The following is a 26,005-nucleotide window of genomic DNA, read 5'->3' as shown; positions in this document are numbered from 1 at the left end:
GATTCCCCTGCCTCAGCCTCCCGAGTAGCTGGGATTACAGGCTCACACCACCACGCTCAGCTAATTTTTTGTATGGGGTTTCACCATGTTGGCCAGGATGGTCTCAATCACCTGACCTCATGATCCGCCCGTCTCGGCCTCCCAAAATGCTGGGATTACAGGCGTCAGCCACTGCACCTGGCCTAATGTCTCCTTTTGGATACAAAATTCTCATTAAAATAAATGGTCCCGGTTCAAATTCCTGTCTTTACTTCCTGCTAGTCTGCCCCGGCTACCAACTCTAAGGTCTGATTCGCTCACACCCAGCTTCCCTAAACCCACCCTGCTTTCTCATGACCTCCTGCAGTGGCACCAGGGGCTGCCCTCCTTCCCCACCTTCCCTACATGTTGAGCTACGGCCACCCTTCAGAACTCACTTGATATGTCCCCTCCTTGGTGAGGCCATTCCTAACTCAACAGTGAAGACAGGTGACAGCTCCATCCCTGATGCTGCACCGGCTGACACGTACCCCAGCTACGGGATGTCCACACTGTGCCGCCATGACTCCTGCAAGCTCCTTCCCTCCCCAGGAACCTTGTACCTGCTGTTTCCTTTCCTTGGAGCTCCCTTCCTCTTCCTCTCAGTCTTTGCTGCTGCAGGTCCCTTCTTGTCCTGCAATCCTGGGTTTACACATGATCTTCCAAGAGAGCCCTTCCCTGCCTCCCAGCCCTGGCCACCATTCCCCAAAGCATGGACCCCTGCTCTCTCCTTTCACGTTGATAGACAGAATGTCCTTCTCTCTCTGTGCATTGACTGGTCTGTCCATCTCCAGTCTATGCTTTTGTGTGCAGGAGCTTTCTCTGTTTTATTTATTTATTTATTATTTTATTTATTTATTTATTTTTGAGACAGAGTCTCACTTTATCGCCAGGCTGCAGTGGTGCGATCTCGGCTCACTGCAACCTCCGTCTCCTGGGTTCAAGTAATTCTCCTGCCTCAGCCTCCTGAGTAGCTGGGACTACAGTCATACACCACCATGCCCAGCTAATTTTTGTATTTTTAGTAGAGACGGGGTTTCACTATGTTGGCCAGGATGGTCTCGATCTCTCGACCTGGTAATCCACCCAACAAGCGTTAGGATTACAGGCGTGAGCCACCACGCCCAGCGTTAGGATTACAGGCATGAGCCACCGCACCCAGCCACTTTTTCTGGTTTATTATTGTATATTTATCGTTCTATATTTAATACCCAGCAGTGCCTGGTGCATAGGAGATGCTTGACAAATGTGTCCTGAATAAGTAAGCAGTGAATAAATGATCCATCTGTCACACTGGACAGGGAGTTCCTCAAAACAGCCATCCCCTTGCCCTGCCCCACCCTCCCAACATGGTGGCATTTTGTACATTGTAGGCTTTTAGGAAATATCTGTTGTATTATTAAACAAATAAGACAGAGACAGACAGAGAAGAACAGAGATAGAGGAGACAGAGACAGACAGAATACTCAGGGACATAGAGAAAGAGACAGAAAGAGTGAGGGAGAAAGAGGAAAACAGAGGGGAGGAGAAGGACAGAGAGGCCCTGTTGGTGAATGCAAGGGACATGAGACACAACCCAGCCCTTGAGAACCTAAGACAGACACTACTGAGAAAGAGGATGTGCAGGAAGCTCCGAGCTGCCTGATAGACAAGCTGCAGTGATGATCAATAACTCAGAGAACTGCACTCCACAGGCAGGGGCGGCCTCAGCCAGGGCACTGGTCCCTTCTCACCCTGGTTCATCCCTGCCCCTCCTCTCACTTAGAGCCAGCACAGCCCATGTGAGCATCAGACGGACTGGACCCTGCGCACTCACAGTCCAGGTAGTCCCCACCCAGGAAGGACTGAAGGTGCTGGCTGGGATGGGAGGGACAGCAGCATGCAGTGGCAGTGGTAGGGCAGTGCTGGGCCCAGTTCTCAGGCCCTCCTGAGAGTCTCCACGCTGCACACTGCTGGGCCCAACATGGTCAGGCTGCACGGGGGCCTGCCAGGAAGGCCACCTGTGGTGGAGCTGCTGCTTTAGCTGCTGACATCCTCAGGGATCCTTCACAGTATGCCAAGAACCTCCAAAGGGACCCCCCTCGCTCTTAAGCTGGCATTTTTTTTTTTTCCCCCACATGATGGATATCCTGCTTTAGGAAGAGTTATTCAATCTCTCTACCCTCCTTCCCACAGTTCAGCAGCTACAGGCTCCTTATGACCTTGTAAGGCCTCAGCTGCAACTTGTCCTTGCGTGCACCAGGGAAGGCAGCCCAGGCACCTCCCGGTGGCTCCATTCCCACTCAGAGGAGGGCCGTGTGGATGGACTCCTGCCCTCGTTCCAGAGGGGCCAGGCATATAGGGGCAAACAGCCTCCATTAACCTTTGAAGACTGCAGGCACTAACTCCTCCAGACTGCAGCCACCCAGCCCCACCCACCCCTGCGGACTCCAGCCACCCAGCCCCACCCACCCCTGCGGACTGAAGCCACCCAGCCCCACCCACCCCTGCGGACTGCAGCCACCCAGCCCCACCCATCCCTGCGGACTGCAGCCACCCAACCCCACTCACCCCTGCGGACTGCAGCCACCCAGCCCCACCCACCCCTGCGGACTGAAGCCACCCAACCCCACTCACCCCTGCGGACTGCAGCCACCCAGCCCCACCCATCCCTGCGGACTGCAGCCACCCAGCCCAACCCATCCCAGCAGACTCCAGCCACCCAGCCCCACTCACCCCTGCAGACTGCAGCCACCCAGCCCCACTCATCCCAGCAGACTCCAGCCACCCAGTCCCACTCACCCCTGCAGACTGCAGCCACCCAGCCCCACTCATCCCTGCGGACTGCAGCCACCCAACCCCACTCACCCCTGCGGACTGCAACCACCCAGCCCCACTCATCCCTGCGGACTGAAGCCACCCAGCCCCACTCACCCCTGCGGACTGCAGCCACCCAGCCCCACCCACCCCTGCGGACTCCAGCCACCCAGCCCCACCCACCCCTGCGGACTCCAGCCACCCAGCCCCACCCACCCCTGCGGACTCCAGCCACCCAGCCCCACCCACCCCTGCGGACTCCAGCCACCCAGCCCCACCCACCCCTGCGGACTCCAGCCACCCAGCCCCACTCACCCCTGCGGACTCCAGCCACCCAGCCCCACCCACCCCTGCGGACTCCAGCCACCCAGCTCCACTCACCCCCGCAGACTACAGCCACTCACTCCACTAACCCCTGCAGACTGCAGCCACCCAACCTCATTCACCCCCGCAGACTGCAGCCACCCAGCCCCACCAACCCCGGCAGACTGCAGCAGCCACCCAACCTCATTCACTCCTGCAGACTGCAGCCACTGGCTCTGTTAACCCTCGACTTGCCTTCCCACCTCCAAAGGGCTGAGCAGCCAAGACCCCCGTTCAGGGTCCCTCCCAATCCTGAGACCGCATGATCATGGCTAGGAAAAGCTGTAGACTCTTCCAGTGCAGGTGATGGACAAAGCTAGTCACCACTCACCCTCAACGCCCTTTCCAACTAACTAGGCCTGAAGGAAGAGACACTGGGCACCCCAGGAAGCCACACTCCTGTCCTCTAAGCTCCCTCTAGGGGCCTCTATGCTAGAAAGGGGCTAACCTGCTTGAGACAGGGACCCCCAAAACATACATGTTGGAGTCATGAAATTAATTCCTTAAAAGATGACCACAGGGGACTGTGGAAATGTCTTCCCTGGAGATCTTTTAAAACAGACATATAAAATGTATGATGATATGTATCGCAGTTTTCATGGAGATGAATACAATCGGTGTACAGGCCTGATTCGCGAGGGGATTAAGTGTCTGGCTTTAGAAAGCCACACTTGCTCTCTGGGGCCATAAAAGTTTCCAACTCGTTGTCTTTATGCTCTTGGACAAGGGCTTTTCTGGGGTGGAAACCAAGGGGACAGGGCTCAGGTCACTGCCTGACAACTACTGGCTAGGAAGCCAGTGGGGAGGAGTTAGCAAGTCTTAGAGAGAGTGGGGGATCAGGAAGAGGCAGGAACACCAAACCCCCATGCCTAGAGGAAAAAAATAAGGGGCACCTGTGGGGCCTGAGGAGGAGAACGGGGTTCTTACAGAGGTCAACCCGCAAGAGGCCCTTCGGGTTTCCCTGGGGGGGTCCGTGCCAGTTCCTAAAAGCACAATCCATACTTAATGGGCGTCATCTCTGCTAACACAAGAGGACAAGCTGCAGACATGGGTCCACATGTCATCAGAAGAGATCTTTTAAAAATTCCAGGTTAGGAGCAATGGCTGTGGTCCCAACTATTCAGGAGGCTGAGGCAGGAGGATGGCTTGAGCCCAGGAGTTTCAGGCTGCAGTGAGCTATAATCATGCCACTACTCTTCGGCCTGGGCAACAGAGCGAGACCCTATCTCTAAAACGTAAATAAATAAATAACAAATTTAAAATTGAAAAAATAAAGACCAGATTATGTTTGGACTGAAGGGAGATTTTGAAAATCGCACCCAGATACACTTAGTAAATGGAAAGAATATACTTCTTACTATTTGGGTACTGAAGATATACCTTGGCCTGGATGCAGGCATTACACGAGATTCCTTCTAACCCTAGTTATCTAGAGTCACAAAGGATAGAGATTACTCTGTTTAAAACTATTTTATGGTGATGAATTCCTCTTCTTATACGTACTTCACTTGGATTAAAAGAACAAAAACCTATTGCTTTAAAAACACTATCTTAGAAGTCCATTCCAGCTCTGTCTTAGGTTTACTATAAGTAAGTCCTTTAATCTCTTTCTATTTAAATTCTTCCAGGCACAAGAAGGCTTATGTTATAAATAAACATAAGTAAACTCTGGCCGGGTGTGGTGGCTCACGCCTGTAATCCCAGCACTTTGGGAGGCCAAGGCAGGCAGATCATGAGGTCAGGAGATCGAGACTATCCTGGCCAACATGGTGAAACCCCATCTCTACTAAAAACACAAAAAATTAGCCAGGGATGGTGATACGTGCCTGTAGTCCCAGCTACTCAGGAGGCTGAAGCAGGAGAATCGCTTGAACCCGTGAGGCACAGGTTGCAGTGAGCCAAGATCATGCCACTGCATTCCAACCTAGGCAACAGAGCGAGACTCCATCTAAATAAATAAATAAATAAATAAATAAATAAATAAATAAAAGGAAACTCTGTTTCAGATTCTCCAGCCCTTCAGTACAGTCGGCAACGGTCTTGCTTGTTCTAGCGATCTTTGGGAAGGATTACAGAGTTTCTTTAATGGTGTCTGTCCTGTGCACCACGGGCCCTATATGAAGCTGCGCTGGGAACAAGAGATGAGGCCTTCCCTTCTCTTCCTCTCCCTCTTTCCTATAAAGCTGAGCCCAAGGAGCTTCAGGCTCTTGGCCCAACCCTCAAAGGGATAAGCATTCCATTGCGTTAACTACCATGCCATGAATGACCAGTAAACATTTCCCAAGTAGAGAAGCACGTCCAATAAGACCCTAAGAGGGGAAGTCAAGGGAGCCCATGGAAGAGCCAGCTGCGGCCCACAGCTTCCTCCCACTTCCATCGGGTACCCACGATGCAGCTTTTCTCAAACCATATTCGATGGAAACTAACCCTGACACAAAAGGCTCTTGTGCCACAAACCCTAGGTTTTTGGGTATAAGACAAGGAGAACCCACGACATCACAGATGAATCCAAGTTCAAGGGAACTCAGCATCAGTCATTCCACGCCTCCTGCACAATGATCGTGCTGTTCTCCTGAGTGGCACCATCCCTTGCCTCAGTCTAAAATGTTTACCAGGGAAGTGGACATTTTCCTTCCCATTGATCCACACAGTTCTTTTGAATGAGTCTAAGAGAAAGACTAAAGACTGGATTAAAATAATCCAGTAAAGGCCAGGTGCAGTGGCTCACGCCTGTAATCCCAGCACTTTGGGAAGTAGAGGCAGGACGATCACCTGAGGTCAGGAGTTTGAGACCAGCCTGGCCAACGTGGCGAAACCCTAACTCTACTAAAAATACAAAAATTAGCCGAGCATGGCGGTGCATGCCTGTAATCCCAGCTACTTGGGAGACGGAGGCAGGAGAATCCCATGAACCCAGGAGGCAGAGGTTGCAGTGAGCAGAGACTGCGCCACTGCACTCCAGGCTGGGCGCAGAGTGAGACTCCATCCAAAAAAAAAAAAAAAAAAATCCACCAAAGAAATCAAAGACCTTCTGAAAGCCTGATTTAAGCCATGGAAGAGAATCATAATCAGCAAATGAAAAGAGCCCTAAGTTTCTGAAAGGTAATTTTGGAAAATGAAACATGCCCAAGAGAAGCTGTAGTGGCAGGTCAGCCTTTGTCCTTTCTAAGGTGGGCAGAGGCCATGGACACCAGTGGGGAGGGGGCAGGTGTCTGTACTGTCCTTAGGCCTTCCTAACCCAGCAGGCAGGAGATCCTCAGTGCCCCTTGGTGGGTGGCAGATGGCCCTGTCATCATGCCATCTGAAGGAACCAACCAAAATAAAAAACCATCTGTGACTTCATCAAAGTTCACAACAGATTCTTACTGCAACCTGCAACTTCTTGCCTAAGCCCACAGTGAGGAGAATGGAAAAGTCCAACCTTCCCAGTCTCAGATCTGTCACCCTCTCCGTACTCACAGACACCTGAACACAGAATGGTCCCAAGTCACCTTGGAGTCACCCCCTCCGTACCCCAGAGACACCCGTACACAGCATGGTCCCAGGTCACCCCCTCCGTACCCCACAGACACCCCTACACAGCATGGTCCCAGGTCACCCCCTCCGTACCCCACAGACACCCCTACACAGCATGGTCCCAGGTCACCCCCTCCATACCCCACAGACACCCCTACACAGCATGGTCCCAGGTCACCCCCTCCGTACCCCACAGACACCCCTACACAGCATGGTCCCAAGTTACCTTGGAGTCACTGTCATGGCTGAGACCAGAGTAGCCATGACTTGCCAAGGGATGTCCCCAGGCCGTGGGCGTCCATTAAGCCTCAGTGGTGGTATTCAAAGTTCACAGTATTACAAGATTACAAAAATTTATTTTATAAAAGGTAGCATAAACTTACGTTACCCTCTGCAGGTCATTCAGTAATTTGAAGGAAGATTTTCTGAAATCTTACTGTGACTGACCCACCAAATAATCAGATTTAAAAAAAAAAAAAAATCCCAGTCTTAGGAGTAAGGCAATAAATTGAATAAGAAGAACCAGTTCTCCATAATGTATTTGGGTCCATATCATTGTTGTACTTCTTAAAAATCTAGCAACAGATTGGCTCCCAAGAAAAAAATCAAAACATTACAAAAGAATGCTACTCCATTGACTATAGTGTAAGAGTGTCAGTAACACTTCAGGAGGTTATGAAAACGCCTAAAGGAAATCAGCCATCGTGCAATGCCAAGTTCCTTTTTTTGCTCCTCTGCTATAAATACCTCCTGAAATGAACCACATTATATTATTCATATTAAAAATAAAAATGTTTAATTATGACAAACAGAAGATAACCAAAAAAGGTGTCTCTGTCAAATTTGGGAAATCCTGTTGCAAGAAATTAGAAGGATTTTTCTACTGGCCAAAGTATTTTTTGGAGAAATGGCAGAAACTAATTAGCTTTCTTCATATAAATGGAAAATTTGGGATAGAAGTCATACATCTTCCAAAACTTTAAAACAGTTTAATGAAATTTCACTTAGAAGTAAAAGTAGAAGACATTTTTCTTTGGTCTCAACATTTTAACGTTCACACTGCCAAGAAAAGCATATTTCTTCAATTAAGCAAAATCACAGGGCTCCTATATTTTAAAATATATTATTTTAAGCTACTATACTTTCATTTACTGCTTAAATTCTCCTTTCAAATGCTCTTTGAATGCAGTATGGTGCTAGATAATATCGCAACTCTGATTCGAAATATTTATTTGCATATATGTTTACCTGATCTATGTAAAAATATAAACAAATTATTTCTTCATAGCAAGATAAAAAGCACTTTTATTGTAACGTTTCTAAATACCAATACCACTTCAAGACTGGTTCTAAAATAGAAAGACTGTTACAGACTAAATTCTGGCTAACGTCAGCCTTAACTTTTTTTTTAAAAAGGCTGAATAGGTTTAGATATTAAAACATTTTTTGCAATACAAACAAAACTAATTCCATTAATCTTTGTGTTTGCATAACACGATTCTAACTTGAGAAGCGAACTATGTCTCATCTTAACCCTCTGCTTATGTTAAGATTAGTTACCTAATGTTTTGACTTTGCTTTGACAAGTGTACCAAACATTTACCTAACCATGTCATTGTACGTTTTTCTGAAAAGCTCTTTGCCAATCATGTTTCTGCTATTCTTTACGACACAGTAGGCAAATCCATTTTTTATACTTGATGTGTAAGTAACTCAGGGCTAGAAACAGATTTTTTTCCCCCACTTCTCTTCATGTGGAAGGTCAGTACTTTGGAGGATTTACATTCATTGTCAATTCCATACTTCTTATTCTAGCGAAGAATACAGCCTTAGCACACAGGCCTGATAGCCTTAACAAGAACCCAGCCTACCTCTAACTGTAGGCTCCAGATGAACCCCAGGCGCGGCTGCCTGCTCTAATAGGAAGTAAGAGGATGATGCTGACCAAGAGAGGTTCAGCTCTCTGTGTAACTGGTGTCTCCCATCCGTCGTTCTGACACGCTAACTGATAAAATGATTGAGTTCTTGCTTTCTCACTCCTGGTCTAAATCTGAAGTTTATGTTGTCCAACTGCGGGTCTGGATTCTAGATCCCTGCATGTTTCATTCTACAGGTGTTTTGGTGTCGGACTCTCCATCTGCCTTTGACCTGATCACCTTTCCCTTTCCCTTAAGTTCTCACAATTCCTTTCTGCTTGGCTTTGGTCCATCCTATGCCTCTCACTATAAATTCTCAGAGATGTGTCTTCACAAACATCAAGAACATGAAACACAAAGATACGGAGAGGCTGGGAAAAAGCCATGCTCCACGTAAAATCATGGAACAATTAGGTAAGAATTAAACACAGCATATCCACAAACGTAGATTGTATATACAAGAAAATATTTAGAGGAAGTGGAGCCCCCTCCACTAGGCAGGGAGAGTGACACTGCTCCTGGGTCTCTTTCCATCTTCCCAGACTCTTAGTTAGGGTCACCAATGAGACTGGAAAGGGAGATTTCTGTCGCAAGAGGGAAGACATTATAAAAACCGGTGAACTTAACTGTTGGGGATTGAGAGGTGCTCTGGTTACTTTTTCTTGTCTTCCTTATTTGTGCTAGATTGGATGTGGATAGCTAGACAGTCCAGAGCAGAGAAGGCAGTAGAGGCTTCTTAGATCTATGGGGAAGGAGGGTTAAGTAGAAACCTCACATCTCTTCCTACTCTGTCTGGCTCGGTTACCTGGGGAAGAAAAGCAAAATGGCCTCAGAACTAAGTTCTAGCCAGTCATAAAGGGTGTAGGTTGGCTGAAGTTTCAGATGTGCTCCATGTCTCAGACATATGAGCCAGTGGACAGGATGCTGGGGGGAGAACAATTCCAATGCTGTGACTTCATCTGACCTCTGAAACCCCATTTTCCCACCTGGCCCCTCGAAACATGCTTCTGTCTTCTTCTAGGTATTCTCCTTCAGTCTAGCACATTCTCAAAATGACCACAACTGTCTCCTGAACATCTCTGAGCACTAGGTCCCTCCAGCCCACTGCGCCATCAACCCAGCTCTGCCCAGCCCACCAGACATGAGTGCGGTCTCTCCTCCTGGTTGGTTGTCTTGTTACCTCGGCCTTTGCCTTCCCTTTCGAGTTACACGTGCACCTAGGAGAGGTGATTCGGAAATCACTATTTATCTGACTTTACATTTGGCTCACTGGAACATCCTTCTTCAAGCTAAGAATTTGGCATAGCCTAGGGGTACACGAGGGATGGTTTGGGTCCCCCTAAATTCAAAGATTGAAATCCTAACCCCCAAGGTAATGGTACCAGGAGGTGGGGACTTTGGGAGGTAATTAGGTCATGAAATTAGAGCCCTCATGGTTGGGATCAGTGCCTTTATGAAAGACCCCAGTGAGCTAGCTAGCTACTCCCTTCCACCATGTGAGGACATGGGTCTATGAACCAGAAGGTGGGCCCTCCCCAGACACAGAGTCTGCTGGCATCTTGATGTTGGGCTTTCCAACTTCTAGAACTGTGTGAAACGGATTTCTGTTGTTTATAAGCTACTCAGTCTATGGCAGATTGTTATAGTGGCCTAATGGACTAAGACACAGACTATGGCACCACTAAATATGATATTTTTTGCTACCAGTGGGGAAAGAGCTCTTAATTGTTATTAATTTTAATTTGGCTCCCCACTCCCCACAAATTTTACTTATCCATATTTCTAACCACTCTTGAAACATCAGCAACTGATGTCATTTGGCAAACTGTAGAAATGTGCACGATGACCACATCTAAGCAAAAGTGGGAGATTTCAGAGAATCAAAGGAACAGTGTCTAAACCAGTCACTGTGAGAACTTCCTCTTCTTTACCCCAATTCAGAGAGAGGGCCAGCCCAACTGGGTTCCTGAAGGTCAAGAATGCCAAATGCCAAGTGTTCATATCTGGGGAGGGTGACTGCTTTGTCCTCACAGAAGCAGATCTTCCCGAGCCAAATTCAAGGAGAGTTTGCCAGGCCATTTAAATCATAAACACTACTGCAGTGAGGACTAGCTGAGGCTTTGCTTTGCTAGACCTGTCTCTCTCTCAATGACACAAGTCTGCATTGAGACTCTTAGTCTCAGTGTCTCAAGTCTGACACTCTTAGCAGCATCAGCCTCCCTCCTGGTATCCAGTAGCCAGCATCAAGCAGGTCATATATCCAACCTCTGTGTGATCTGCTTCTAGAGAAGGAGATCTGATCTGATCTCCTTCCAGGTGGCCCCAGGAATGCGTGTGAACACCCTGTGATGGGGAACGCCACCACACAGGGCCGACAGCCATCCCTGAACAGCAGCTTTGCTCAGGACAAGGGCTACCCTTAAGATACTGAATCGCTCACCACAATTTCTCTTCATTGATTGTAGAATTGTTGATCACATGCACATCACCCTCTCTTCGGCCTACCAAATCTGATACCCTCTAAGGTTCAGTTTTTGCTTTGTTTTGTTTTTGAGAGGGAATCTCCCTCTGTCACCCAGGCTGGAGTACAGTGGCTCAATTTCAGCTCACTGCAACCTCTACCTCCCGGGTTCAAGCGATTCTCCTGCCTCAGCCTCCTGAATAGCTGGGACTACAGCTGCGTGCCACTACGCGGGGCGAATTTTTTGCCTTTTTAGTAGAGACAGGGTTTCACCATGTTCGCCAGGCTGGTCTCGAACTCCTGACCTCAGGTGATATGCCTGCCTCAGCCTGACTCAGCCTCCCAAAGTGCCAGGATTACAGGCATGAGCCACTGCACCTGGCCTGAGGCTCAGTTTTTGGCCTTCTATCCTCCCTCCCTCTCTACTCTTCCCTGAAGGAGTTTTATCCATTCTTCAGCTACCACATCTGTTTTGGGGTCTCTCAAGTCCACACCTCCAGGCTCTCCATCTGAATACCTTCACCACCCCACTGTCATTTCAGTCTTAATCTGCTGAAAACTCAATACATAATATTTGGTATGGTTTGCCCATGTCCCCACCCAAATCTCACCTTGAATTTTAATCCCCACAATCCCTACATGTCAAGGGCAGGACCAGGTGGAGGTAACTGAATCATGGAGGCAGTTTCCCCCATGCTGTTCTCGTGATAATGAGTGAGTCTCATGAGATCTGCTGGTTTTATGAGCATCTGGCATTTCCCCTGCTTGCACTCACTCTGTCCTGCTGCCCTATGAAGAAGGTGCCTGCTTTTCCTTTGCCTTCTGCCATGATTGTAAGTTTTCTGAGGCCTCCCCAGACATGTGGAACTGAGAGTCAATTAAACCTCTTTCCTTCATAAATTACTCAGTCTCGGGTATTTCTTCATAGCAGTGTGAGAACAAACTCACAAAATGTTTTTCTCTCAAATCAGCTCCTCCTCTAGGATATCCTACTTCCACTCATGGTTCCAAAGTCTCAAGAATCTTTTTTTTTTTACTCTATCCAGCCAATTACCATGCCACACTGATTCTTCTTTAGTAGCAGCTCCACAGTTCTTCCTTCTTCCACATTCATACTCACCACTCTGGCTGAAGTTCCTTCTTGTGGGGCATATGCTGTCATTCCATGCAGGCTCCCCGTGCCTCATAGCTTCTGTGTCCTATTTGTCTTACCAACAGCTGTGGCCCACAAATTACATTCCTACAGCACTTCCAGCTGCATGGCTCCTTCCATCAGCCACTGAAGAAATCCTACACCTTAGCATGGTGTAAACAACTAAATCCCACCTCTGAGCTTAGCTGCAGCTCTAGCACATAGTTCTGTGCAAGCTCAAACTCACTTCACACTCTCAGAATCTCTGCTAAAAAATGCATGGTATATCCATCTAATGAAATACTACTCAGCAGTAAAAAAGAATGAAATACAGATGCAAGCTATGACATGGCTGAACCTGGGAGGTATCATGCTACGTGAAAGCAGCCAGGCACAAAAGGCTGCACACTGTATAACTCTATTAATACGAAATGTCTAGAATAGGCAAATCCATAGAGACAGAAAGGAGACTAGTAGTAGTCAGGGGCTAGAAAAAGGGGTGAACGAGCAATGACTGCTAATAAGTACGGCGGTTCTTTGGGGGATGAGATGTTCTAAAATTAGGTAACAGTGACGGTTTTACAACTCTCTGAAAATACTAAAAGCCACTGACTGGTATGCTTTGAAAGGGTGGATTTTATGGTCTGTGAATTCTATCTCAACAACGCTGATACAGTTTTGTTTTTTGTGTTTTGTTTTTTGAGACAGTCTCACTTTGTAGTCCAGGCTGGAGTGCAAATCTCGGCTCACTGCAAGCTCCGCCTCCCAGGTTCACGCCATTCTCCTGCCTCAGCCTTCCGAGTAGGTGGGACTACAGGTGTCCGCCACCAGCCCGGCTAATTTTTTTGTAGTTTTAGTAGAGACGGGGTTTCAACATGTTAGCTAGGATGCTCTCGATCTCCTGACCTCATGATCCGCCCGCCTCGGCCACCCAAAGCACTAAGATTACAGGCGTGAGCCACCGCGCCCAGCCTGATACTGGTATTTTTAAAGTGCGTTGCATGGCTGTCCCTTGGTCTGCGTGGACTGCCTCCTTGTGTGTTTTGTGCTGTTGTGTCATGAGCGTCTTCTCAGAGGGGCTTTATCTGGGGAAATTCCCTGCAGCATAAGTTGGCGCCACGGCCCCGCAGGAGCTTCCCAGGCACCTCCAGGTTCTCCCTGGCCCAGAACCCCTTGATGGGTGGATTATCAGAGAGTTCCTTGATTCCATGGTAGTTGACATTCAGTCACCTGCTCACATGCTTCCAGGCTATCTGATTTGGGTCCCATGGTTATAAGGGAAGTCTTCCCTTGCCCCACAACCCCCAAAGTCAAACAGAGTTGGGCAATCTTCTATGTTGTCTTCCTGCATCAGCAGGTGGAGGTTTCCTCTGCCTACTACTCCCCTAAGGGTGCAGTCCTTTGATGGAACCAGCTTTATCGGGGGTCTCAGGTTCAACCCCCACCTCAGAGTGCCCAAGCTCTCATCTGCTGTTCCCATAGGGTCATTAAAGCCTCAGGCCGGAGGACCCAGCGACTGGTAACTCTCCTGGGGGATATCACTTAACTCACGTGCTCAGCTTCCTTCCCCAAAAGAAGGCATATTCAGCCTTCTTTCACGCTTTGTGGTTTTCCCCAACCAAGAATTCACTCATTCTTTTCCTGCCAAGAAAATTGTATCCCATCTTCAAGAACCAGTTCCTTTTCCATCTCCATCATTAATCTTTTCCTGACTATCTCAAGTTCTTTCTCTCCCCTACAATCCTTTCCATTATCTATGTTAGTTTTGAATAATGTATGATTGTTCCATTTATTTTTCTTTTTTGAAATGGAGTCCCTCTCTGTCGCCAGGCTGGAGTGCAGTGGTGTGATCATGGCTCACTGCAACCCCCGCCCCCCAGGTTCAAGCTATTCTCCTGCCTCAGCCTACCGAGTAGCTGGGATGATAGGTGCCCACCACCACACCCAGCCAATTTTTGTACTTTTAGTAGAAACGAGATTTTGCCAAGTTGCCCAGGCTGGTCTTGAACTCCTGACCTCAGATGATCTGCCCCTCTTGGCCTCCCAAAGTGCTGGGATTATAGGCGGGAGCCACTGGGCTTTGTCTATTCCGTGTTTCTTTTCACCAGCAAAATTCTAAAGTTCTCGGTGAAAGTGACTTAGGGCTGATGCCCTTGGAGACACACTTTCTCCTGCCTCCATGCTTTGTACATGTCATGCATCTCTCTCATTCTGCTTGGATCCAATCTCCCTCTTCTCATGCCACCCACTCAGTTAACTTCTAAGAGGCCTCTGAGACTCACCCAACTATGCCTCCCTCTGAGAATCATCCACCATCCCCTACTCTCCCACCATTAAAAAGAACTGATCACCACCCTATCGCGCAACTACTGGCTCTTACCTATGCCCTATTACACGGAGCACTCCCTATATAATTGTTGCCTGACTTTCTCTTCTTCTCTGAGCTTCTCGTGAGGAAAGGCTGTGTCTCATTTATCTCTGTGTCCCCCATACCTAGCGCCTCCCCCACAGCCTCTAACCCATATTTGTTTCATGTTTGGAGAATCTGAACTCTAGAGTTAAAGCCAAAGTGGAAAGCTGAGTGAGAGTCAGGCGTCCCGAACCCGAGAAGTGGGTGGCTGTGCTATCAGGCAACACCAGCGCTTAGGAATTTCACCCAGTTGCAATTTCAATCAGCCAGCCAAGATTACACAATCCCTGAATGACAAAGCGTTCTGACCCTCTGATAAGCACTTCCACGTTTGTTATCTCATTTAATTCTGACTTGTAGTGTTTATCTCGCTGTTACTTGTAGCAAAGTTTCGTTTCAGCCCCTATCTAGCCCTTTACAGCAAAAGTCTGCCAATTCCAATTTGGGACTTAAAAACTGGGAAACCAGAAAGGGGGAAACTAGGCCTTTCTGTGATTTCCTGGCGCCACACTTTCCGATGCTCACAGCAAGGCTGCGATCTGAGCAGGTGATGCAGGAGCACCCCGAGCTCTATACTGACAAGTATCTCTGTATGACAGCCACAGAGTGCCCACATTCAGAGATACTCCACATTTCAAACACATGACCTCATTTTATAACAGACACGGGCAAGGTTGCAGAGAAAAGGGAATGCTTATACACTGCCGGTAGGAATGTAAACTACTTCGGTCATTGTGGACAGCAGTCTGGCGATTTCTCAAAGAACTGGAAACAGAGCTCCCAATCAATCCAGCCAGCCCCTTATTGGGTATATACCCAAAGGAATAGAAATCATTCTACCATAAAGACGCACACATGCATATGTTCATCACAGCACTATTCTCAAGACCAAAGACACGGACTCAACCTAAATGACCATCAGTGGTGGACTCAAAGAAAATGTGGTACAAATATACCATGGAATACTATGCAGCCATAAAAAAGAATAAGATCATGTCCTCTGGAGCAACATGGATGGAACTGGGAGCCATTATCCTAAGCAAATTAACCCAGGAACAGAAAACCAAATACTGTACACTCTCACTTATAAGTGGGAGCTAAACACTGAGTACACATGAACACAAAGAAGGGAACGGACACTGGGGCCTCTTGAGGGTGGAGGGTGGGAGGAGGGTGAGGGTCAAAAAACTGCCTATCAGGTACTATGTTTATTAGCTGGATGATGAAATAATCTGTACACCAAACCCCCTCAACACACAATTTACCCGTCTAGCAAACCTGGATATGTGCCTCTTAAACCTACAATAAAAGTTTAAAGGAAAAATAAATAAAATAGGACCTCATTTTACCTTTAAGATCTACTTCATCTGGGTAAATCTTAACTACCTCAACAACAGCAATACATTTTTAAATGGGTGCCTCTAATTTATTTTAAATTATCTGTATTATTATTGTTGGGGAGCAATTTTTTTCCTGAAACTAAAAATTCAAGCTTTCACTCATGGCCTAGGGAAAAAATATTTTGCCCTCTGTCCATCATTTATTACCTCATATTGTGAGTCAGGGACAAAAACCAGTTTTCCCCACTGTCTCCTGCTTCCTGCCTCAAGTCTCAAATCTCTGTTTTGCAATGTTTTCCTGAAACACACATCTGTTGGTAGCAATGTCTTGACAAGGGCAGCTCAGCAGACGAGAATAAACACAATCAACTGGCATGTAACTCAAGGTCATTTTGATGAGTCCTCGCTCTAGACAGGTGTCAGCAAACCGTGGCTCAGGGGCCTCTGCTGCCGCCTGCTTTTAGTAAGTAAGGTTTCACTGGAACACAACCACACCCATTTCTTTGCATATTGCCTGTGGCTGCGCTCTTTTCACAAGGAAGACAGCAGATCTTGATCTCCAACAGCAGAGTTGAGTGGTTAGAACAGAAACCATCTGGGGCCGGGCAGGCGCGGTGGCTCATTCCTATAATCCCAGCACTTTGGAAGCCAAAGTGGGAGGATCGCTTGAGTCCAGGAGTTCAAAACCAGCCTGGGTAACATAGTGAGACCCTGTCTCTACAGAAAGAAAGAGGGGGAGAGGGGAGACAAATGAATCTTCAGCCTGGCGCCATGGCTCACGCCTGTCTTTGGGAGGCTGAAGCGGGTGGATCACCCGAGGTCAGGGGTTTGAGATCAGCCTGGCCAACATAGTGAAACCCCAACCCTACTAAAAATACAAAATTAGCCAGGTGTGATGGCGCATGCCTGTAATCCCAGCATACTTGGAAGGCTGAGGCAGGAGAATTGCTTGAACCCGGGAGGCGGAGGTTGCAGTGAGCTGAGATCGCGCCACTGCACTCCAGCCTGTGCAACAACAGCGAAACTCAGTCTCAAAAGAAGAAAAAAAAAGCCATCTGGTGTGTGAAACTTAAGATGTTTATCATCTGCCCCTTTACAAAAGAGTTTTGACGACACTGGCTCCAGAAAGACAAAAAGGGAAGCTAGGCTGTTCTGATATTTCCTGGGGCCTTGCTTTCAGGTGCTTAAACAAGGCCTAGACCTGAACAGGCAAAGCAGTGGACCCAATGTTCTCTGTTGTCGACTTTTAGTTGCATGATAGCCACATAGCACTTACCTTCTGAGACCCCTTCCCCCAGTCTTTCAGGCAGGCTCTCATGGGGCAAGCTTGCATCCTCCTGCTTTCTGAGTGCCTCCATTTGTGCGGGGAGTTCTCTCCTCTAACCAGACGGCAAGCCCTCAGAGGCCCTCTGGGTCCCGCAGCTCATGCTGAGCTTTCCTCCAGGCTGCTCAGTGAACCTGACTGCCTTCTTTGATCTCCATCATTTAATTTTTGTTTGTTTGTTTGAGACAAGGTCCTGCCCTGTTGCCCAGGCTGGAGTGCAATGGCGCCATCATAGCTCACTGCAGTCTCGACCTCCTGGGCTCAAGCCATCTTCCTGCCTCAGTCTCCTAAGTAGCTGGGACTACAGGTGTGGGCCATCATGCCTGGCTAATTTTGTTCTTTTTGGTACAGATGAGGTCTCACTATGCTGCCCAGTCTCGTCTCGAACCCCTGGGCTCGAGCCATCCTCCCGCCTCGGCCTCTCAAAGTGCTGGGATTACAGGCATGAGCCACCACACCTGACCTGGATCCTCTCTTTTGAAATGTGGCAGATCCACATAGTTTGAAGAGGGCAGCTACAATGACACACTGTTGGACATCATTGGACTTGACAGTCACCCAGCTTGCCCGAGCCACCTTGCCTCAGTCTACATTTCTGCCTTCTGCACGCACACTCGGACAGCACCTGCCCAATCCACATCATAAAAGGGCAAGAAGTCTGCCTCCCTACACACGCCTAAGATGTGCTTAATGTTAAATAATAAAATGTTGCTCAATAATTCTATGAATCAAAGCAGAATAGCTTCGTGAGTTTTTCACAATACCAGCCTGCTGGCTGGCACCTCTTTGAGTAGGTGACATCTGTGTGCACTCACCTGAGATGGGCAGCACTGTCCTTCACATTACTTGGTGACAAAAACAGAGCCTCAAAGCTTGAGAAGTGGTCTACAGACCACCAGTGTTATGGTCCACATACGATGTTATGGTGAAGTGCTTTAGGTAAGGCTGACCTGGGCTTGAATCCTAACTTTCCTACTTATAATGTTGTGTATTTCAGCCTAATGACATCATCTTCCTGGCCTCCACCTTCCCATGTATAAAATGGGGATAGCAATATCTATTTCACTGGATGGCTGAAAGATTAAATGAAGAAATGTACGTAAAACCCTCACAGCACCTGATATGCACTGATTGCTCAATGGTAACTACTATGCCTCAGAAAAATGCAGGATACATTTATTGTTTGTGGGCTGGTAATTTGGCAGCAAATGTCATTACCCACTATGTGTGAAGAGTTGGGAATGCATATTGTAATGATCAAACACAAGATGCTCCCCAAGTCCATGGAGCTTACAAATTATTCACCCATAAGGTTACATATGAAATATCCAAATAGCTCTTGGGAACCCAATTTTGGACAGTGAGGGAGAAACCGATGTCCTAGAGCATAAAGCAAGCCTGTGAGTGAAGCAAAATCGACATACAGCTCCCAGTTCTCCTACTTGTTAATTCACGTTTGCCCTCATTTTAACTGGACTAATTCATGTTTGCCCTCGTTTTAACTTGACAATTACAGATAAGAAACATGCTTGTTCTTTACCCTCTAAAATTGTCAACCAAATAAAATGGAGAAAGGAAAACAAGCTTCAAAGGCTATGTGGGAACCCAGAATTGGCACAGAGGGACACAGAGTGTGGGAACAGGTTTGGAGACCATTAAAGTATGGAAAACATCTGGTAAGTGATCCATTCGTCACTGCTTGGTTGCCAAAGAAGGTCCCTTAGCCAAGTTCTTTAATATGAATGTGAAAGTGGTAGATCGAATTCTATAGATTAGGAAAAGGCACACCATGGTCAAGGAAAAACATACTCTAATGCTCCCAAGGACTACATGTCTGTCTGCAAATGTCAATGCTTTAAGCATGCAACTAACAAGAAAAAAAGAAGCCTTCCCTGATTACATTTTTCTCCCCCTATTTTTTTTTTTGTTTGTTTGTTTGTTTGGCTCTTCTCAGCTCCCATTCTCACCAAGAAGTTTTAGCTCAAATTGGGAGGCAGAAACCCTGCCTGACCCGACACCAGAGCCATCTCTCAACAAACTTGTCTGCAAAAGCACCCGGGAGGGAAAACAGCAAAGCCACGTGCCAGCAAACCTCAGGCAGCTCTGTTGCTGTTCGCAAGCCGGGCAGGTCCTGGCTTCCAGGATCATGTTCCCACTGGGATTAGGACAAGAACCAGAAAATGCCAGAGGCACACAGCTTTGGGGGCTCCTGAGGTGCCAATATACCCCTTATCGAGTATATTTTTTTAAGGTTGAATGGTGTTTACAAATTTTTCTAAACCAATGGTTCAAGTAATTATTAAATGCCAACTATGTGTCCTACATTGCAATAAATGCAGCAAGGTCTTTCAGGCCCGTCAAACATGAGAGGAGTCAAGAACATCAGGAATAACAGCGAATGATTCTTAATAGAATCCATGTGGATGCATGACAAATGTCCCACATTGCCAAGCCTGTTGACACAATATGAAAGCCCTGTGCTTGGGGTAATTGTCCTCTTCAGCAACAGACACAACATCATATACAAGACTCTTAGAAGAGCCAGCTAAGCTTTTCACTTAGTACTGTGGCCTTGGAGAAGCTGAGAATTGCAAAAATAGTCGGCAGTTTTCAAAACCACTCAAGGCAGCGAGGGGCTTTCGAAATGGCTCAGACACGTGTTTGGCTGGTCTAGGGTGGCTCTCCTGGAAAGAGGCCACGCTGAAGCTTCGAAGCCAGCAGAGTGCATGCCAGACTTTCAGCGGCTAGCAAGGAATGGAATTTTAATATCCAGGAATGAAGGAAGAGGGGAGAATAACAAATGATCTGACATCTGTTATTACATTGCTCTTGCATCATGCAAGGAAATCCCTGCCTTCTGCAATGCAGCCTTCTCAACTGGGTCTTGAAATGTAAGACTGCCTTGACCTTATATCCATTTGCACTTCCGCCAGCTGCACACATGTGTGCCTTCTTACCGCAACCACACTGTTACTCGCACGGTGCACGGCTTGGTTCTCAGACTTCCGACCCAGGACTAAAGGCTGCCAACACCATTTATTAGCCAACTCATCTACTTTTGCAAAGCCTCAGTTTCTCCATCAGTAAAATGGGGATGACAACCAAATTATTTTAAAGACTAAAGATTCTTGTATTAGATCATTCACGGCCGGGCGCGGTGGCTCACGCCTGTAATCCCAGCACTTTGGGAGGCCGAGGCGGGCAGATCACAAGGTCAGGAGATCGAGACCACGGTGAAACCCCGTTTCTACTAAAAATACAAAAAATTAGCCGGGCGCGGTGGCGGGGGCCTGTAGTCCCAGCTACTCAGGAGGCTGAGGCAGGAGAATGGCGTGAACCCGGGAGGCGGAGCTTGCAGTGAGCCGAGATTGCGCCACTGCACTCCAGCCTGGGCGACAGAGCGAGACTCTGTCTCAAAAAAAAAAAAAAAAAAAGATCATTCACATAATACTCTTAGCTATTTTGGAAATCTCCCATGCCATATTTTTAAGAAGTGCCCGAATTATTTTATGATTAAAGGTACATTTAGGAGACCCTGATTTCATTCATTAGTTTTTCTCTGGACAATTTGGGGCAGGGTTTATTTTTCTGAGGGTTATTTGGCAGGAAGATTCTTGATTATTCTCCCACAGGAAGTGGAAGACAACCCTGGGGCACTGGATTGGACTAGGTTTGGGGTTAAACCCTGAAGTGACTCTGGCACCTGAGATGCATTTCTTTAGTTACTAATATGCTTGATGATTATTTCATAAGTTTATTGAATCTTCTTATTTCTTTCTAGTAGTTTGTTTTATAACCTTTGCTCATTTTCTTATATAGGATTAATTTTCATTAATCTGGAACAGTTCTTTACATATTAATGATATACTTCTGTCTCTTTCCTGCATGCAATTTTCTAGTCTTTGGTTTACTTTTTTTTTGTTTACAACAAAATTTAAAATTTTTATGTAGCTAAAGTTGCTGATTTTCCCCTTTGTAATTACTTTTAGGCTTAAAAGTGATTATACTGCTTTTAGGCTTAGAAAGTTTCTTCCCACTCGAAAATCAGTTAAATATGCACCTGTATTTTTTTTTTTTTTAACATATTTTGGGATGTGGCTCATTGATTACCTTTAGCCTCGTAATCCATTTGGAATTCTTTGCCTGGTAACAGTTTTAAATGTTATAAATTGGCACAGACTTTTTAGAAAATGTTTTTGAAAAATGTACCAAACCCACAAATTAGCTGGTATTCTTTGCCCCAGTAATTCCAATTCTAAGAATCTAATTTAAGAAACTGACACGGCATGCGTCAGAGATTTCTACATGAAGACAGTCATCCCAATGGGGTTTATAATCGCAAAAAATGGAAACGGCTGAAAAGTCTCTAATGGGTGGTAGGGTGAATAAATGTTCTGCAGCTATGCACTCCCATATGGTAACTATTAGCCACATATAACTATCCAAATTTAAATTTATTAAAATTAAATAAAATTAAAAATTCAGTTTTTCACTTGCATTAGCCATACTTCACTAGCTCAACACCCATATGTGACTAGTGGCTACTGCATTGGACAGCACAGGTGCAGAACATTCCCATTCTCACAGAAGCTTCTAGTGAACAGTATTGCTTTATGGCCATTAGAATCAGGTTTTTAAAGAATATTTAACTCCATAAGATATATTCATGATATGGGGGTGAATAAAAACATCAGAATACAAACTATTCGGTAGTCACAGGAATTCAGACTGGTTGCAGTTAATTTAATCATAAATATCTTCAGCAAGGTATGTTTGTTCAGAGGAAATACAAACCCTGCCCCCCGAAAAAAGCTTTTTTTTTTTTTTTAGAAAGCAAAAGAAAGAACATCTGAAGATCCATAGGTACCTAGGAATTAAATGAGATGCCTGGGGAAACCTAGTACAGGGCACCCACTCAGTAACTGTTTAGTGATTCAAAATCCAAATGGGAATTATCATACTGATCATATGTCAGCCTAATTAACACTGTATTCTGTGGCCCACAATGGTCTTAAAAGAAGCCATGATTATTCTTCTCTCAGCATCTATCATACAGTCATCAATGTCACAAAACAACTTGATCAACAAATGGCACTTAAGAACTTGTAAGTACCTAGGGCCGGACGCGGTGGCTCAAGCCTGTAATCCCAGCACTTTGGAAAGCCGAGGCAGGCAGATCACCTGAGGTCAGGAGTTCGAGACCAGCCTGCCCAACACAGCGAAATCCCACCTCTACTAAAAATACAAAAATTAGCTGGGCATAGTGGCGAGCACCTGTAATCTCAGCTACTTGGGGGAACTGAGGCAGGAGAACTGCTTGAACCCGGGAGGTGGAGGTTGCAGTGAGCCGATATTGTGCCATCGCACTCCAGCCTAGGTGACAGAGTGAGACTTCATCTCAAAAAAAAAAGAACTTGTAGCACATAATGCAAATAACTTCACAGAGTATTTGGTAAATAAGGAAAGGCTGTGTGGCCTCTAAAACGTCAATAAATATCAGCCACTATAAGAGAAAGCTTCACTTTGGTGTAACGAAAACTTTGGGAAAATCTTTGGGAAACCTACAAGTAACTTGAGCCCTAAGGGACTCTACAGTTTGGATTTCGCAGACACAGACAAAAAACTGAAAATCCTAAAACATCACAGAGGAGATTTGAAAAACAACTTAAACAAACATTTTCTTTAGCTTCCCAGTAAGAACTAAAAAAGCTAAACAAACGGGGTTTTAAAAAAATCTTTAAAGGAGCAGAGAGCAAACAAAACCGTGAGAAAAAAATATCTGAGAGAAGATGCAAATTTTAAGAGGTAAGCTCAGCATTTGGGACCACTTGTGTCTAAAGGATGTTTGTCACGGCCAAAGAGCTACCTGAGAGGCTGCGCATCCCCTTTGCAGCTTAGGGATGCTCTAGCAAACCTTCTACACTGTGTGCAAAGCAGAAATACACCAGCTCCGAAAAGGACTGCAGTCCAGCTTCGAGCCATCTGGGCTGCCCAAACACCTCCACCCCTGAAACTGAACTAAAGTAATCCCAGATTTTAATTCCCCCAGGGACCTGACAGAAACAAGCCCAAACCTTCTCTAGAGGAACAGACCATCATCCTAGGCCTCAAACTATTTCTACAAGCAGATTTTCAAATATTATATTCATCATTCGATCACTGCCAATGTAAAATACCGTACCTGGTAAAAACTATCCTTAAAGGATAAAAGTAAAATAAATCACTTTCAGACAAAGATAGAGAATTCTTTTTAAAAATATGCTCATGGATGACGCTCCTCATGCAAAAGAAAAGGAACTCCAGGGTGGAAAGTCAAGAAAGCAGAAGGAAGAAAATGTCAAAAATGGAGCCGTTTTCCGGTTGCGCTCTGGACAAGCACATGACGTTAAAGAACCACTAAAAGCTGATTCACAGAGCAAGGTTATTTTATTTTCCCCCTACATTAATTAGACATTATATTTGGCTATCCTCTAAAACAAGCTTGTCCAACCCCCGGCCCATGGGCCACATGCAGCCCAGGACGGCTTTGAATGCGGTCCAACACAATTTCATAAACTTTCTTAAAACATTGTGAGGTTTTTTGTGTGATTTTTTTTTTTTTTTTTACCTCATTAGCTATTGTTAGTGTGAGTGTATTTTATGTGTGGCTCAAGACAATTCTTCTTCTTCCAGTGTGGCACAGGGAAGCCGGAAGATTGGATACCCCTGCTCCGAAAGAAAACAGTTAAACCCTAGTCTCACATTGTATTTTGGAATATGTTTTTGCTCTATCGGAGTGTTTTTGCTCTATCTGATGGTAAACCAGATGCCATGTAGAAGATACAGATTTCACTGCTGGATTTGTAAAACATAAATTTATAAAGTAGTAGATTGAGAAAAAAAATAGTTGCAATAGTTTATCAGATAGGAGTAGGTTCAACAGCATGTGAGGTGGGACCTAGAGGTGGACGCAGGTGGGATAGAGAGTTTTTATGAGATTTAAGATAGTATCTCACTCATTAAATCACAAAAGCATTGTGAATTGATTAAAAAAACGAAATAGGCCAGGCGTGGTGGCTCATACCTATAATCTCAGCACTTTGGGAGGCTGAGACAGGTGGATCACCTAAGGTCAGGAGTTTGAGAACAGCCTGGCCAACATGATGAAACCCTGTCTCTACTAAAAATACAAAAATCAGCCAGATGTGGTGGTGGACACCTGTAATCCCAGCTACTCAGGAGGCTGAGGCAGGAGAATCCCTTGAACCCAGAAGGCAGAGGTCGCATGCAGTGAGCTGAGATCGCACCACGGTCCTCCTGCTTGGGCAACAAGAGCATAACTCCATCTCAAAAAAATAAATAAAATAAAACAGATGATGAATTTTAAAAGACAAACTAAGAGATTTATGTTTTCGAAGAACGTAAAGATATTAGCTGGTCTGGCAACCAGTAGCTCTGTTTTCTATTATGTGAGTTTGAAATGTATTGTAAATGCAAGATTCTGACATTTATGATACCAAAATAAGATAAGAAACAGTCTTTTCCAGCGGTTTGCAAGAAAAGTATAAATAGTCATATTTTCAGGAATCTAATTTTTCAACATAAACTACATGACCCCTGAATGTCTCCCCACCACCTGGGAATTTTAAGATTCATCCTAAATTTTGTGACATCAGTCCTGATTTACTGAGACCTGAGTTCTTTATTCTAAGGAGGCTTCCAGTGATTCTATTCCACTGTTCTCAGAGGAATCATCACTGAACAGAATTATTCCATCAATGATGGTGCTGAGGACTGGCCCTGTCGACGTATTCCTGTCTCACTTACATTATCCACTCTGCCAGTGCCCTTTATTTCAAGGGATTTCTCTAGCACATCCCTCTGCTCTCTTAAAACCACCATGCTGAAATGACAGTTTATGTCAAGGACTTAACTAAATCCGCTCAGGAAGGCTCTCCATAGGCAGGAATAGTTGGATGGTAAAGCTGATGTTCGGCATCTACTGAACTTTATTCGCAAAGCAAGTCTTTGTCCCAGGCAAAAGCTAGAGAGGAATAAATGGGCAGTTGGCACTCGCTCACCTGCCGGAGTTTGGTTCCCACCATAGAAGCACTGCTGTCAAGCACGAATACCACATTCTTGGGTAAAGGAGGAAGGTCTTTAGGAGCAAAGTAGTGCACAAAATAGCCATTTAGAACCTGGTGGAGAGAAAAGAAAGTAAAAATGGTAGTACCTAGAGTAGGGAGGAAAAATACCTGAAGTGGGTATTCTATGGAATTTCTAAAAGTTAAAGCATGACACAGAGCTTAGGGTCAGATTCCACACCTGGAGTAAAATTATCTAAGCCCCTGATCCCTCCAAGAGAACTAATTGCTAATTTAATCTGTATAAGGGTAGACTCTTCCCTTTAAAATTGATCAATGATGACTACCAGTTCAAGTTTAATTATCCATCCCCTGGACCTTTGCTACTTGAGAATTCTGCTTCCTTCGCTATCTGTTTTTTTACCAAGCATCTTAGAAGCTGAGACATGAAGATTCTCTACATTCTGGATGCAATTAATAGGTTTTAATATCCCCACCCTGTCTCTGGAACAATAAGACCTAAAGGAAAATGAGCAGACTCTTTTAATTAAAATGGAACATGGACCAATTGCAGTGGCTCATGCCAGTAATCCCAGAGCTTTGGGAGGCTGAGACGGTCAGATCACTTGAGGTCAGGAGTTCGAGACCAGGCTGGCCACCATGGCA

General features: G+C 46.0%; 1 protein-coding gene across 1 annotated transcript in view; it reads right to left on the bottom strand.

Annotated features, from left to right (window-relative positions):
* The window catches only part of LOC105494349 (inter-alpha-trypsin inhibitor heavy chain 5), a 102,297-nt gene that overhangs the window by 28,146 nt on the left and 48,146 nt on the right, over positions 1–26,005 (bottom strand). The window contains exon 7 of the mRNA XM_011762682.2: positions 25,337–25,453. Within this exon, the coding sequence (XP_011760984.2) occupies positions 25,337–25,453 (117 nt within the window). The remainder of the gene's footprint in view (positions 1–25,336; positions 25,454–26,005) is intronic.

The sequence above is a fragment of the Macaca nemestrina genome, chromosome 9 (assembly GCF_043159975.1).
Source record: "Macaca nemestrina isolate mMacNem1 chromosome 9, mMacNem.hap1, whole genome shotgun sequence".
Taxonomy (NCBI): Eukaryota; Metazoa; Chordata; class Mammalia; order Primates; family Cercopithecidae; genus Macaca; species Macaca nemestrina.
This window is presented reverse-complemented; position numbering and strand designations above follow the sequence as displayed.